This window comes from Suncus etruscus, chromosome X (assembly GCF_024139225.1).
Source record: "Suncus etruscus isolate mSunEtr1 chromosome X, mSunEtr1.pri.cur, whole genome shotgun sequence".
Classification (NCBI taxonomy): Eukaryota; Metazoa; Chordata; class Mammalia; order Eulipotyphla; family Soricidae; genus Suncus; species Suncus etruscus.
Window position 1 is genome coordinate 112669702 of NC_064868.1, and position 17261 is coordinate 112686962.

General features: G+C 39.5%; 1 protein-coding gene across 5 annotated transcripts in view; it reads right to left on the reverse strand.

Moving 5' to 3' along the window:
- Positions 1 to 17261, reverse strand: part of GRIA3 (glutamate ionotropic receptor AMPA type subunit 3) — a 378184-nt gene that overhangs the window by 106479 nt on the left and 254444 nt on the right. For all 5 annotated transcript variants that reach the window (XM_049767079.1, XM_049767080.1, XM_049767076.1 and 2 more), the window contains one exon: positions 5751 to 5912. In XM_049767079.1, coding sequence (XP_049623036.1) covers positions 5751 to 5912 — 162 coding nt within the window. The remainder of the gene's footprint in view (positions 1 to 5750; positions 5913 to 17261) is intronic.

Genomic DNA, 17261 nt, shown 5'->3' on the forward strand with positions numbered 1-17261 from the left:
ATGGGGCTGTTTAACAGCCAGGTATTAAAGTTTTTCTTCTGTGTCTTTTTGGAATTCACAAATAATTTCAGAGCCTTGTGGTCAGCGAAGGTACCCTGCAAAATTTCTATCTGCTTGATATTACGGAGGTATGTTTTATCTTCCAGCATGTAGTCTATTCTGGAGAATTTCCCATGTACATTGGAGAAGAATGTGTATCCAGGTTTCTGGGGATGGAGTGTCCTATATATATCCACTAGGCCTCTTTCTTCCATTTCTCTCCTCAGGTCTAGTATATTCTTGTTGGGTTTCAGTCTGGTTGACCTATCCAGTGTTTGCAAAGCGTGTGTTGAGGTCCCCCACAATTATTTTGTTGTTATTGATATTATTTTTCAGATTTGTCAACAATATTATTAAATATTTTGCTTACCCTCATTTGGTGCATATATGTTTAGGAGAGTTATTTCTTCCTCTTCTAGATACCCCTTGATTAATATGAAATGTCCATCTTTCTCCCTTACAACCTTCCTGAGTATAAAGTTTGCATTATCTGATATTAGTATGGCCACTACAGCTTTTTATGGGAGTTGTTTGCTTGGATAATTTTTCTCCAGCCTTTTATTTTGAGTCTATGTTTGTTCTCACTATTCAGGTGCGTTTCTTGTAGGCAGCAGAAGGTTGGATTGAGTTTTTTGATCCAATTAGCCACTCTGTGTCTCTTAACTTGTGCATTTAGTCCATTGACATTGAGAGAAAGAATTGTCCTGGGATTCAATGCCGTCTTTATATCGAAATTTGGTGTGTCTTTTGGGTAGTCTTGTCTTAAATTAAGTCTTTCAGTTTTTCTCCTAAGACTGGTTTTGAGTCTGTAAAGTTTCTGAGCTGTTTTTTGTCTGTAAAACCATGTATTCTTCCGTCAAACCAGAAAGTGAGTTTTGCTGGGTAAAGTATTCTAGGTGAAGCATTCATTTCATTCAGTCTTGTCACAATGTCCCACCACTGCTTTCTGGCATTGAGTGTTTCTGGTGACAGGTCTGCTGTAAATCTCAAGGATGCTTGCTTGAATGTAATTTCCTCATTTGATCTTGCTGTTTTCAGAATTCTGTCTCTATCTGTGGGATTTGTCATTGTGACTAGGATGTGCCTTGCGGTGTTTTTCTGGGGTCTCTTTTAGTTGTTACTCTTCAGGCATGCAGGATTTGATCGCATGTATTCATTAGCTCTGGTAGTTTCTCTTTAGTGATGTTCTTGACCGTTGATTCTTCCTGGAGAGATTCTTCCTGGGTCTCTGGGACTCCAATGATTCTTAAGTTGTTTCTGTTGAGTTTATCATAGACTTCATCTGTTCCGATTCTTTGACTAATTTCTCCACTGTTCATTTGCTTTAAGTTTTTTTCCAATCTCTCCTGCTGTATGTAATTGTTATTTATCTCATCTTCCACAACACCAAGTCTATTCTCAGCTTCTGATACCCTGTCACAGAGCTTATCCATTTTGTCATTCACTTCATTTACTGAGTTTTTCAGGCCTGTTAGTTGACATGTTATATCAGTTTGGAGTTTTGTGATTTCTGTCTTCATATTTTCTTGGTTCTTATTAGTGTTCTGTTCAACTCGATTCATGGTTTCTTTGAGTTCTTTGATCATCTTCCATATTGCTTGTCTAAAGTCCTTATCTGAGAGGTTGATTAGTTGGTTGGTTGTTATCTGGTCATCAGAATTGTCATCTTCATTCTCTATGTCTGATGCTGGCCTGCGTTGTTTCCCCATTGTCACACTTGTATTGTGGGTTTTTCTACGTGTTGTGGTGGTATTCATTGGCTATATGATGCAGGCAGCGTACTCCTCTGGCTCCACCCTTTCTGGATGGGCTGACTTGCCTCTAAGGGATGGGAGTCCTCCATGGATGAAGCCTCACACTGGATCAAATCTTAGGCACGAGCATGCAACAGAGAAGACAGTCTGGAGAGAAATGCTGGTCTTCTGTGGTCTAGCACAGTTCTTAGTGTGATTTTTTCAAAGCTATAAATTTTCCTCTCAGTACTGCTTTTGCTGTGTCCCATAAGTTCTGATAGTTTGTGTCTTTATTGTCATTTGTTTCCAGGAACCTTTTTATTTCCTCCTTGATTTCATCTCGGACCCACTGGTTATTGAGCATGAGGCTGTTTAACTTCCAGGTGTTAAAGTGTTTCCTCTGAGTCCTTTTGGAGTTCACAAATAATTTCAGAGCCTTGTGGTCAGCGAAGGTAATCTGCAAAATTTCTATCCTCTTGATCTTATGGAGGTATGTTTTATGTGCCAGCATGTAGTCTATCCTGGAGAATGTCCCATGTACATTGGAGAAGAATGTGTATCCAGGGTTCTGGGGATAGAGGGTCCTATATATATCCACTAGGCCTCTTTCTTCCATTTCTCTCCTCAGGTCTAGTATATTCTTGTTGGGTTTTAGTCTGGTTGACCTATCCAGTGTTGACAAAGCCGTGTTAAGGTCCCCCACAATTATTGTGTTGTTGTTGATATTATTTTTCAGATTTGTCAATAGTTGTATTAAATATTTTGCTGGCCCCTCATTCAGTGCATATATGTTTAGGAGAGTGAATTCTTCCTGCTCTACGTGCCCCTTTTTAATATAAAATCTGTCTTTGTCCCTTACAACCTTCCTGAGTATAAAGTTTGCATTATCTGATATTAGTATGGCCACTACAGCTTTTTTATGGGAGTTGTTTGCTTGGATAATTTTTCTCCAGCCTTTTATTTTGACTCTATGTTTGTTCTGACTATTCAGGTGCGTTTCTTGTAGGCAGCAGAAGGTTGGATTGAGTTTTTTGATCCAGTTAGCCACTATGTGTCTCTTAACTGGTGCATTTAGTCCATTGACGTTGAGAGAAAGAATTGTCCTGGGATTTAACACCATCTTTATTTCAAAATTTGGTGTGTCTTTTGGGTAGTCTTGTCTTAGGTTAGGTCTTTCAATTTTTCTCTTAAGACTGGTTTTGTGTCTGTGAAGTTTCTGAGCTGTTTTTTGTCTGTGAAACCATGTATTCTTCCGTCAAACCAGAAAGTGAGTTTTGCTGGGTATAGTATTCTGGGTGAAGCATTCATTTCATTCAGTCTTGTCACAATATCCCACCACTGCTTTCTGGCATTGAGTGTTTCTGGTGACAGGTCTGCGGTAAATCTGAGGGAAGCTTGCTTGAACGTGATTTCCCCTTTTGATCTTGCTGTTTTCAGAATTCTGTCTCTATCTGTGGGATTTGTCATTGTGACTAGGATGTGTCTTGGGGTGGTTTTTCTGGGGTCTCTTTTGGTTGGTACTCTTCGGGCATGCAGGATTTGATCACATATATTCTTTAGCTCTGGAAGTTTCTCTTTAATGATGTTCTTGACCATTGATTCTTCCTGGAAATTTTCTTCCTGGGTCTCTGGGACTCCAATGATTCTTAAGTTGTTTCTGTTGATCTTATCATAGACTTCTATTTTCATCTGTTCCCATTCTTTGACTAATTTTTCCATTGTCTGCTCATTTGCTTTAAGTTTTTTGTCCAATCTCTCCTGCTGTATGGAATTGTTATGTATCTCATCTTCCACAGCACCAAGTCTATTCTCAGCTTCTGATACCCTGCCTCAGAGCTTATCCATTTTGTCATTCACTTCGTTTACTGACTTTTTCAGTCCTGTTAGTTGACATGTTATTTCAGTTTGGAGTTTTGTGATTTCTGTCTTCATATTTTCTTGGTTCTTATTAGTGTTCTGTTCAACTCGATCCATGGTTTCTTTGAGTTCTTTGAGGATCTTCCATATTGCTAGTCTAAAGTCCTTATCTGAGAGGTTGATTAGTTGGTTGTTTGTTATCTGGTCATCAGAATTGTCATCTTCATTCTCTATGTCTGATGCTGGCCTGCGTTGTTTCCCCATTGACACACTTGTATTGTTGGTTTTTCTACGTGATGTGGTGGTATTCATTGTCTATATGATGCAGGCAGCACACTCCTCTGGCTCCTCCCTTTCTGGATGGGCTGACTTGCCTCTAAGGGAGGGGAGTCCTTCGTGGATGAAGCCTCACACTGGGTCAAATCTTAGGCCCGATCATGCAACAGAGAAGACAGTCCGGAGAGAAATGTTTGCTTCTGTGATATAGCGCCGTTCTTAGTGTGATATTTCCTTCCTGTTGCAATGGTGTTCTTTCCTTAGAAAGAGTGCACGGCCGCGTAGCGAAGCGGAGCGGCCATGCTACGCTGGAGCCTCTTTTTGCCCCACTCGCAAGAGTTTCACGCAAGAGGACAGTAGACAGACATAGACAGGTCACACTTGGCGAGCGAGGTTTCCGGAGCCTCTTTTTGCCCCATTCACAAGAGTTTCACGGAAGAGGACAGTAGACAGACATAGACAGGTCACACTGGGTGAGCGAGTTTTCTGGAGCCTCTTTTTGCCCCACTCGCAAGAGTTTCACGCAAGAGGACAGTAGACAGACATAGATAGGTCACACTGACAGTTTTTCACAGTTGGGCCCCACTGGGCTGGTGTACTTTCGCGGATTTTCTCTGCCTGGTGTCACACACAGGGAGCCGGCTTTTGCAAAGCCTTGCTGGTTTTCATGCTCTGTAGTCCCTCCCTGAAAATGTCGTCTGGGCGAGCGAGGTTTTTGGGGCCTCTTTTTGCCCCACTCGCAAGAGTTTCACGCAAGAGGACAGTAGACAGACATAGACAGGTCATACTCACAGTTTTTCACAGTTGGGCCCCACTGGGCCAGTGTGCTTTCACGGATTTTCCCCGCCTGGTGTCACACACAGGGAGCCGGCTTTTGCAAAGCTTTGCCGGTTTTCATGCTCTCTAGTGTGATTTTTTCTTCTTGTTGTGATGGTGTTCTTTCCTTAGAAAGAGCGCACAGCCACGTGTTGAATTGGAGTGGCCATGCTCTTCTCTAGCCTCTTTTTGGCCCACTCCCAAGAGGTTCACACAGCAGCACAGTAGACAGACACACACAGGCAGCACTCACAATTGACAGCCGGGCCCCACTTTGCAGGTGTAGTTTCGTAGATTTTTCCAGCCTGACATCACAAACAGGGGACCTGGCTTCTGCAAAGTTCTGCTCATAGCCGGTTTTCACATTATGAAGCAGTTCCCTGGCATTCCCGTCCTAGATTGGGCCTCTGGGAGAGAGAGTTTTCTGGAGCCTCTTTTCAGCCCACTCCCTAGACAAGAGGTTCACGCAGGAGGATAGTAGACAGACACACACAGGCACTCACAATTTCTGCCTTTAATATTCTTTTCTGAATTTAATAAAATTGAGCATCTTAGATAATCTAATTATTTTTATAGATCTTTTTGCAGTCAAGAGAATATTTCATTCAATATACATATAGGCACCAGCCATTGAAATTCATTAAATTTATGAAGACAATGCAATCACATAAATATTATAGAATCCAATTTCCTGTTTCAGACTCTCAATTTTCCTTACCTTTTCCTATATTGCCTACCCTTTGTCAAACTTATGTTCTTGTAATGTTGTAAATTTTATGAGCATATTACAAATGAAATTCAATTAAAAATTAAGTTAGCATTCTTAACCACTAGGTTTTATATGGCCTCCTCAAGAGCTTATTTATTAGGGGTTTTCAAAAGCAGCAGCATCACCCATGACTGTTTTAAATTCTTGAGATGTTTCTGAGAAAAGACTATTTGATCACAGAATGGCTGTATATATACAAAGACCATAATGAGATGCTTTTAAAATCTCGCCTCTGGTTTCTACATGCCATGGGATATTACCTTTAGTGGGGCATTCTTGGCTTCAGGAAATTCCCTTTCATCCAGCCTCACCCAGCGCTGTATGAACTGCTGAACCATAGGATTTTCATTGTTGACAATCTGGAATCCTGTAATGTTGGCTCCCCCATGCATGACTCTTTCTAGCAAAATATCAGTAAAACCCTACAAAGAGATAAAAAAAAGAATCATGATTGTGGGAATTTGTGGTTATGTCCTGTTACTAAGAATATCTATTTGTAGAGTGCTAAGGTGGAAAAAAGTTCTTTCCCAGGACCATTCTGTAACAATACAGCAGACCTTGGATACAATTTTATATGCAAATAACAAAAAAACCCTCTTCATTGATATAGACTAATTCTTAATATACAGTATGTCTCAGAATTGATAGGCATCATAAAGAAAATATGCATTTTCCATTTTATTGTCAGTATCTTTAATGTAGATAACACAAGATAAGCATAGGTGCCAATTCAAGCCAAAGTTTATTTATTTATTTCATTTTTTCATTGAGTACAAATACAATGCTTCATGTACTGGATATATTGACAATATCTTAACCTATATAAAAGTATAAAAACTTTTCTTCAACATAACATGCGAAATACAGAAGATAATTTACAGATTCTCATGACTACTTTGAATATTTTTGAATAACAGAAATTCCAGAGAGCAAACTGACAGCTTAGTGTATGTCTTAGGATATGTCTCATATAACTACTGTTCTGATACTGAATACTTAGTCCTGACCATTTTCTTCTTTTCTCACTCTGGTTACTGTCTAATGTTTCTGTCATCTAAACCTACAGTAAGAATGTTTCAGGTTCACACCAAACCACCTCCACCTGGACACACAAGCTCAATTACTTCTCCAGTAATTGAACTATTTTTGCTGATTATCTGTCTCTTTTTAGTGCTCCTAGTGTTTATGGCACTTAATAAACTGAAACCAACATTTAAATTCATAAATGAATAAGGGAGATTATTTGTTCTTTGTTTACATTATTCTTCTTGACATTTAATTAGGAACAATTTACATATATAAAAATGTACTTCATAGTAATTATTTAAAAATTATTTATTTAAAAGTACTTTATAGTAGTTATTCCATTTTATAGTTTATTTTTTCTCTCTATCACTTATTTCACTTTATGTGTTATTTTTGGGGGGACCCACTGTCTGTAATCAGACATTCTTCTTGGTTCTGAACTCAGGGTTTCATATTCGGTGCCAGGGATTGAACCTGAGTCAGCCTCATGCAAGGCAAGTGGTTGATCTTCCTGGTCTCTACATAGCATTCATTTGGGGATGCATTTAAAAGTAAATTTCATGCAAAAAGGAGTAATGAAAGTCTCTTGAACAAGTGGTACTGGGAAAACTGGTCAGCCGCATGCAAAAAAGCAAACTCGGACCTCTGTCTAATGCCATGCGCAAAAGTCAAATCAAAATGGGTTAAAGACCTTGATATCAGACCTGGAACTATAAGCTATACAGAAGAAAACATAGAAAAAACACTTCATGACAGTGAGACTGAAAGCATCTTTAAGGAGAAAACACCACTGTTCAAACAATTGGAAGCAGATATAATCAAATGGGGTTACATCAAAATGAGAAGCTTCTGCACTTCAAAGGAAACAGCGACAGGGTAAAAGGGTCACCCACAGAATGGGAGAAGTTATTTACACAATACAAATCATATAAGCATTTAATATCTAAGTTATACAAGTTACCAACAGAACTTAACAAGAAAAAAATCTGAGCCCCTCTAAAAATGGGCAGAAGAAATTATCAAACATTTCCTCAAAGAAGAAATACTGATGGCTAAAAGGCACATGAAAAAATGCTCACTAATCATCATGGAGATGCAAATCAAAATAGCAATGATGTATCATCTCACCCACAGAGATTGACACACATCATAAAAAAAAACAAGAACAAACACTGCTGGCATGGATGTGGGGAGAAAGGAACTCCCATTCACTGCTAGTGGGAATGGCATCTAGTCCAGCCTTTCTGGAAAACAATATGGATATTCCTTAAAAAACTGGACATATGATCCAGCAATACCACTCCTAATGATATACCCTAGGACCACTTAAACACAATACAATAATGCCCTCTGCACTCCTATGTTCATAGGAGCTCTATTTACAATAGCCAAAATCTGGAAACAACACAGATGCCCAACAACAGATGAGCGGCTAAAGAAACTATGGTACATCTAGGGGCTGTAGTGATAGCACAGGGGTAGGGCGCTTGACTTGCATGTGTCTGATCCAGGACTGACCTTGTTTTGATACCGCGGTGTCCCTTATGGTCCCCCAAGCCAGGAGCGATCATTCCTTCCTTCCTTCCTTCCTTCCTTCCTTCCTTCCTTCCTTCCTTCCTTCCTTCCTTCCTTCCTTCCTTCCTTCCTTCCTTCCTTCCTTCCTTCCTTCCTTCCTTCCTTCCTTTCCTCCCTCCCTTCCAGTGTTCCTTCCCTCCCTCCCTTCTTTCCCTCTTTTCCTCCCTCCCTCCCTCCCTCCATGCCTCCCTCCCTCCCTCTCTTCCTCCTTCCCTTCCTTTCTTCTTTCCCTCTCTTCCTTCCTTCCCTCTCTCCCTTCCTTCCTTTCTTCCCTCCCTTCATTCCCTCCCTTCCGTCCTTCTTTTCCTTCCTTCCCTTTTCTTCCTTCCTCCCTTCCTTGTTTCGTTCCTTTATTCTTTCCTTAATTTCTTTCTTTCCTCCCTCCCTCCCTTCCTCCCTCCCTCCCTTCCTCCCTCCCTCCCTTCCTCCCTCCCTCCCTTCCTCCCTCCCTTCCTCCCTCTCTTCCTTCCCTCCCTTCCTTCCTTCCTTTCCTCCCTCTCTTCCTTCCCTCTCTTCCTTCCTTCCCTCCCTTCCTTCCTTTCTTCCTTTCCTCCCTCCCTTCCTCCCTCCCTTCCTCCCTCTCTTCCTTCCCTCTCTTCCTTCCCTCCCTTCCTTCCTTCCTTTCCTCCCTCTCTTCCTTCCCTCTCTTCCTTCCCTCCCTTCCTTCCTTCCTTCCTTCCTTTCCTCCCTCCCTTCCTCCCTCCCTTCCTCCCTCTCTTCCTTCCCTCTCTTCCTTCCCTACCTTCCTTCCTTCCTTTCCTCCCTCTCTTCCTTCCCTCTCTTCCTTCCCTCCCTTCCTTCCTTCCTTCCTTTCCTTCCTCCCTCCTTTCCTCCCTCCCTCCATTCCTCCCTCCCTCCTTTCCTTCCTTCCTTCCTTCCTTCCTTCCTTCCTTCCTTCCTTCCTTCCTTCCTTCCTTCCTCCCTCCCTCCCTCCCTCCCTTCCTTCCTCCCTCCCTCCTTTCCTTCCTTCCTTCCTTCCTTCCTTCCTTCCTTCCTTCCTTCCTTCCTTCCTTCCTTCCTTCCTTCCTTCCTTCCTTCCTTCCTCCCTCCTTCCCTTTCTCCCTCTCTTCCTCCCTTTCTCCCTCTCTTCCTCCCTATCTTTCTTCTTTCCTCCCTTCCTTCCTGCTTTCATTTCTTCCTTCCTTTTCTCCCTCCCTTCCTTTCTCCCTCCCTCCCTTCCTTCCTTCTTCCTTCCTTCCTTTTCTATTTTTTCCTATTCCTGGTGGTACTTAGGGGTTATTCCTGACTCTATGCTTAGGAATCACTGCTAAAGGACTTGGGGGAAGCATATGGAGTATAAGGAAATTGAACCTGGGAAAACCAACTGCAAGGTAAGCACCCTTCCCATTGTACTATTGCTCTGGCCTCTCTTTTTTAAAGGTAAAGTTTACATACAATAATTAAGTAACTAAGTTGTAAGTATACAACTTGAGTTTTGATAAATTCTTACACCTGAATTATTCAATTATCTTTTGGTTCTTTAGATTTTTTGTATATTGTTTTTGCTGTAATATAATGTTTGTACCGAAAAGCGCGCACACACACACACACACACACACACACACATATATATACATATATATATATAGACGGCCTGGTAAATTTTTATAAACTAAACACATGAATATAAGATGTATCCAGAAATATCCTTCGAGTATGCCTCTCTTATATCTTTTGATTTTGCATTTATTGAGATAGTCAGGTTATATTTTAGTGAAACTACTTTTTTCTTTTATCACTCATAGACCTTTTCTCCTTTTATAAATGAGATCCAAGTCAATGGAGACTGGACAAAGAATCAATTATTTGCATCACTGAGAATCACTCTTTCTTTCTGATAGTCACAAAGTATTAAAAATTAACATTAACTTGTTAGGTCTTCTCCCAAAGGCCTCTTTCATTAATGAAATGAAGACTTAGTGCTTTATTCCCATTAGCATCCTGTTGTACAACAATCAGCAGAGAAGTATGCGTATGTATAAAGCCTAATAGAAGCTTCAGTTGGGGCTTAAACTTGACTGTTACCCAATGTCCAAATCCCAATAGAATCTATATCTAATCTAATCTAATCTAATCTAATCCAATCTAAACACAAATAGTCAATCATAGAACTTGAACAAATGGCTCTAATTCATTTATTTTAACAAGCCATACTTGTTAGTTGACAACTTTTTTTGACCATCTTCTCACTTGCTCTGCTGGTGAGGATAAAGAATAATCTCTCTGTATTTTATGTGCTCAAAAGCCTGGAATGGAAAAGTGCAGTTCCCTTCCTTGAAAGAAAGGATTTGGGAATTTTTTGGCTACAGCAAGTACTAGGAAGAAATATATCTTGTGTAATATATGTGTTTTAAGTATTACACACTTATTTAGGTTATAAACATAGGATGTTTAAATGACAGTATAGAATTAAAATAGATGGCTAAATTTTCCTATAAATCCTATATCTGCTTTCAAGAATAAGAATTAGCATTTAGGTTTGCTTACTCACCTTACCACTCTTCTTCAAAAAGATTTGCCCTCAAAATATTTTCTTGGGGTAAGTAAGTATTCTTACTTCCCTCAAGAAATAGGCAGTTGTTAGGAAAAATTAAGTCATAAAATTAGCTTATACATGGATGATATGGAAATTAATATGCTGAGTGATATGAGTCATAGGGAGAGGAATAGACATAGAATAATCTCACTCATTTCTGGGCTATAAGGAAAATGAAAGATAGAATGATATTAATATTCAGAGACAATAGAAATGAGGGCCAGAAGACCAGTCCATGGTAGGAAGCTTGCCACAAAAAGCTGGGAGTGCAATTATGGTAGAGAAGCGACCTCTATGACAATGATTGTGGGAACTGATCACTGAACAAGAACTAAGTGCTAAAAGAGGATAAAGTCCTATGCACAGTACCCCTTCATTATCTATAGTGCAAACCACAGTGTAAAAGGGGAAAGAGAGTGAGAGAGAAAGAGAAAGAGAAGAGAGAAATAAAATGCCTCCTGGAGAGGCAGGCTGGGAGTTTCATGGGAGGGAAACTGGGGACAACAGTGGCAGTAAAAGTGCACTGGTGAAGGGTGGTGTACATTTTATGACAGAAACTCAATCATAAACAATTTTGTAACCACAGTGTTTAAATAAATCATATTAAAATACTTAAACTTACCCACTCAAATTTACCTAACCAGACAATCCCACTTAATTTCAAAGGCTTCATTGAAAATACATATGCCCTGTATGTTCCCACTCAATGTCTGTCTAATATGTGTAGTTTGGAAACCTCTTCAGAGGAATACTATACATTTATCTGTCTACCACAGCAACCATACTACTAGTACAAAGAAGTTCCTTCACCAACCCATGTTTTATGACAGATATACTTGGGAATAAATTTGGCACACCTTAGACTAGAAGTAGTCTAGCTTTCATGTCAGGATGAAATAAATCCACAGTAATAGAAATGAAGGCAGGGGAAGGTCAATTCAAACTGTTCTGGTTAGTAAAACCTATCAGAAAAGTTTGACGTGACCTCCACCCAGCGTTGGCTCCTACTGTTATGATCTAATGGCTTATCTGTCTACCTGGCAGAAAGCACTAATCCAGTCAGTTCCAGGAACAAAATGGCCAGAGCATGTGCATGAGAAGAAAAGAGAAGTGGTAATAATTATTTAGGAGGATGAAATGATAAAGACTTGTAGATAAGGACAAAGGTGGATGGCTCATCCTCCTCCCCTCATATTTCATAGTTGTATACATTTTGGTCACTCATAATATTTTAACAGATTCTATAGTAATCATGAAGTCATCCTGATATAAAGCATTTAGGTGTAGCAAGGCATGGTTTTCAAAGCAAAGATACCCAGGGAAGGATTTTTTGTAAACACTCCGGAAAAAAAGGAGACCTTATGTGGAATAGATAACCCCCCTTAAAAAGAAGAAATTAGAAAGGAAATAGAGAACGCAGTTTAACTGTAGAGGGATCTAAGGGTCCTCCCTCCTATCCCTGAACCTGTTCTATTGGCAAAAATATAGCAAAATTTATTTCATATCATTTGCTCCATAAAAACTTAAAGGCACAGCAAATGGAATTACTAAAAATTAAATCAACAAAGCCAATTTTGATGATTTATTGCTAAGCGATTTTTAACAATATAAACAAGACATTATCCATTATCTGGAATGTATAAAATCCTAGCAAGCTAGGAATAAAGATACTGCTATTAATCTAGCAAGGGGAAACCATATACACTGTTAGTGAGTACACAATCAATCCATATGTTGAGAAATTTGTCCTAGTATTTAGAGTACCTACGTTAATGCTTCTTGGAAAACTTTTTTCAAGGCTATGAATTCCTTAAGCTGTTGCATGTTCACGAAGCTCTGTATGATTCCTTCAAATATGAATGAGAATTTAGCTAGACAAATTATTCTTGGTGAGACGCTCATTTTGTTGGGTTTTTGTGCTATATCCTTCCATACTCTTCTAGTTCACAGTTTCACTTGGTAGATCTTCTGTACAAATTATGGACTTTGATGGGTATGTAAGCTCATATTTTGATCTTGGTTCTTTCAGTATTCTGTTTCTATTTTTAAGCTTTGTAATTTTGAGTACAATTGTCATGTAGATTTCCTAGTTGAGTCTGTTTGTACTGAGACCATATAGGCCTCTTGAATCTTGGTGCCTGTATCCTCAACTCTGGAATGTTCTTATCGACAATTTCCTCGACTGTTATTTCCTCATCTAATTGGGTTTCCTGTTCTACAGAGATTCTGATGATTCTTATGTTTTCCTCTTGAACTCATCTCATAATTCTTGATAGTCTACTTGTTGATTTTCAGACATTTTTTACTTTCTGCTGATTCCTATCATTTTCCTCCTTCCCATATTAGATCCAGCTCTTTGATCATCACTTGTTATGCTATTGTATTGATTTTTTTATATCACCTGCCATGTTCTTCATTTCTGATATTACTGATTGCAATCATCTTTTCACTTGACCCTTACACTGTGCTGGTAGTATCTTAGAACTCATGTTACATCTTCATCCTAATGTGACTAGACACATTTTATAAGATTTACTTGTGTTGTGTATGTCTTTGATGATATTGTTTTTGCTCCTTGAACTTTCTGGACTCGTCTGTGTTTCCTCTATTGATTTTCTTGAGTTCTTACTGAGCTGGGGGTGCATCTTTGTAGTTCGACCCAGTGGGAGATGCTGAATGATGATTAGGATGGGGTTGCTCTCTTTCCTCTCTGTCTGTCTTCACCAAATGACAAGAATAATAACTGTGAGCAACATAGAATTAGTTGAGTGTATATGTCCCACAGTCTCATATGCAGTCATGCATTTCAGGAGCTGGTCCTGAAGTATGGGGCTATTTATATGCTGGGGCCTCGCTGGTAGGGAGATGTAGTGCCTCCCATTCTGGATTTGTCCTAGTGCTGTTTGCAGAAGGCAAGTCTCACCTGGAATACTGGCACAGCAAACAGATGGTCCAGTTGACTTTTAATTATTCTATTTCTGATAACTTAAAACAGTTTTATTTCTGTGTCAAATATTACAAGATTCCCTGATTCATGTAGCTTTTAAAACTACTTGTAAAGCCTGATTCTCTCTATAACTTTTCAGAGATACTAAAGTGGTATAGCTAATATCAAGCATGTACGAGAGGAAAGGAAAAATGATAGAGGGACAGATGGCAGAAGTTCAGTCAGAGGTTCTGCTTAAGGTTTGTATCACAACATTCCTAATTCTGTTGCAACATTTTAAGTTGTTCTATCTTTACGGAATTATATTTGGTGAATTGTTATGACACATATACCCCAAAGTCAGATTACAAGTCAGTTCTTGTAAAAACACTGACATAGCAAACACTATGATAAAACACCTAGTAAGAAAAATAAAGTAGTGTTTAAAATATTAATAAAAATTCAAGTTAGATATGCACAGCAATAGGGTACCCATGCTGTTTCATGGGTCATTAGTAAGGAACCAAGATATTTGCTGGATCACAATGAAATAATACAAAGTTAGGAAAGTATGTGTGCTCCATGATTTTCCATTGTCCCCTTGGGATGTCCTGTCCAATCAATGAGCATAATGCTTCTATAGGCAAATTGAAAAATTTCCAATGAAGCTATGTGTTTCAAAGAGGTTACAGAATAAATGGTATTTTACAAACAGGTACAAGAAAGATACACCTTGGATTTGAAAATAAAAAGAAAGTAAATAAAAGGATGGAGACAGGAGATAGGAAGATGGAAGTTAGGAAACAAACACTGGTTAAAGGTGCAGAACCAGGCCTGCTCCTACTAATAGCCTATTATTTTAAGGCTGACTATATCTTCTCAAACCATAGTAACACAAAGGGATGATTATAAAGACGGTACAAGAACTAGGAGTTCCCAAGTGCCTGGTCCATATTCAGTTATACATCATTATTATCAGGATGGTATAAGAAGCACGAGTTACCTAATTTCTGGTCCACATACATTTATATATCATTATTATCAACTTGTCTACACGTCTTACTAGATTTCTTTTTAAAAGTTGGCTACTGAATGACTAGAGAATTCTGAAACTGAGATGCTCTAAAATCTCTGTAAAGACACTAGCACAACAAAAACAAACACTAAAGAACTGAACAATAAAGAAAAACACAGACAAGAGAGTCAAAAGTATAAACATGGAATTTAAGAACCAGGTGCCTTAATATAGATAAGGCGCTAGCTGGTTTCTGGGACATCTTCTGTAGTCAAGTTAAAAAACGTTAAATTTTTTTTTTTTTGGTTTTTGGGCCACACCCGTTTGATGCTCAGGGGTTACTCCTGGCTATGTGCTCAGAAATCGCCCCTGGCTTGGGGGGACCATATGGGATGCCAGGGGAATCGAACCGCGGTCCGTTCCTTGGCTAGCGCTTGTAAGGCAGACACCTTACCTCTAGCGCCACCTTCCCGGCCCCTAAAATTTTTTTTGACACATGCAGTAGTGTCCAGGAACTACTACTTCTTCCTCTGTGATCTGCGATTGTGTAGTGTCAGGGATCAACCCCAGTCTCCTTCATGCAAATGTATCATCTGGTCATGTGAGCTATCTCTCAGACCCTCTATACAGTTCATAGATAGTTGCCTTCACAAATCGTTATACTATGTTGTCTTTAAGAGAAGCCACACATAGTCTCTCTCTGAGGATTGAAAACAGGCTTGCTTTACCCTAGATGCTTATCTTGAACACTGATTGGGGTGCAGGGACCAGAAAATACTTAGCAAACATAAAAAGATACATTAAAGTGCTGTAAAAGAGGGAGACTGGGCATAGTTATCTATGCTCCAGATTTCTGATGGTTATTTCTGTTGTGACCACCCCCCCAATTATCACCTATCAGTAGGCAAGTTTTAATTTACCCTTATTTTACTCAAAATAAAGATCATCCCTGGTGTCTTTGTATCTGTTTGTTTCAACTTGATTTCACCCAAAACAAAGATCATCCCTGGTTCCTTTCTATCTATTAGTTTACTGTGGGATTAATTTGATTGTGGGATTGAATTGATCCCACCCCACTCAGTATAAACCTTGTGTGTGTTTACGGATTTCCTTAGAGCTTGCTGCTTCTTAGGAGCAAAGGGAATATATGTTAGAACTTCGGAAAATCTGTTTCTCCTTTCTTTTGTACTTGTGTGGTTTTTTCCCTAGATCGACATTGGCTTTCAGACCCACATCCCTCCAGTGTTTTGGCTTTAGAACCTGAGGATTAATTCTGTAGTTTACAACTTGATTTTACCTCCAAACAGAGATTGTCTTACATATAAATCTGGGTGGGACTGGCTCAGGATAGCCTGAAGTTATCTTTCCTTACTCTGTCCAACTCCCCTACCCGGGGGAGTGGTCTTTGTCCTCAATAAAAACAAGTTTTGGCCCGCAGCTCACTCTCGATACAAGGTAGAAGATTGCCAGACTACACATGATTCTTTCTTAGCCTGGTTGGAATTATTTTGTGCAGTGACTCTGCTTCAGTTTCATTCACCTGGAGTTGGAAATACGATGCATGACGTGGCTTTACAACTCCAATTGGGTCAGAGTAATAGAATAGCAGATAGGGCTATTTCATTCTATTTCATTCTGCCAACCTGGGTTTAGTCCTTTGCACTACATATATTGCTCTGAGCTGTGCCAGCAGTGATCTTTGTGCACAGAATCAGGAATAATCCCTGAGTACTGCCAGATATAGCCCAAGAATAAAACCAAATATAAACTGTGAAATCTTGGCTCAGAGAGTGCCTGCTTGTAGGTAGGAAACTGTGAGCTTGATCCTTGGCATGACTTGCATCATGAGTGTGATTCACATGGCATTGTGGTTGTGATCCTTAGTGCACAAATGTATAATCTTTAGTGTATTAAAACCAAGTGAGTGCAAGCACAACTAAAGTGTGAGCACAATCTGATCAATTATGTGTCCCCCAAACATTGCAGCAACAACAAAACAAAGGAAAGGGAAGGAAGGATAATTTTATGACTCATTTGTAGGTAGAAATTATAATCATGTGAATCCTAATAAAATATGGTCACTGGAGGAAAAGTAGTGTCAGAAGCCAGTCAACTCTGCCCATTTTTAAAAATTCATTTCTAAGTATTCTTTGTAGCATTCTACTTTTAGTTTTTTCTCTTTCTTTGTGGACATTTATTAGTTAATACTCTTATGTTACTTTCTTTGTTGTAGTCTTCAAAATGATGGTTTCTTTTGTAGCATGTATTTTATGCACTCCTATATCAAAAATTGAATCTTGTAATATGTAGTATAAAATATGTTGGAGACCAAACTCTGCTGGAACTCAGATGCCAGCACCCCTATCTGCCTGTCTTCTGTGCTGTGCTGCATTCTCGGCCTGATTTCTTCCTGTGTGTGGCTCATCTGCGGGCGGCTAGCCTTCCCTTTAGGTGAGTTTACACACCCATAAATGGAGGAGCCAGAGGAGAGCGGCCACATCAATTAGCCAATGAATACAACCACAACACGTAGAAAACCCCACAATAAAAGTGTGACGATGGAGAAACAATGCAGGCCAGCGCCAGACATAAAGAAGATGGCAACTCAGATGACCAGAACATGGCCAACCATCTAGTAAGTCTCTCAGATAAGGAGTTTAGAGTCAAAATATGGAAGATGTTCAAAGAACTCA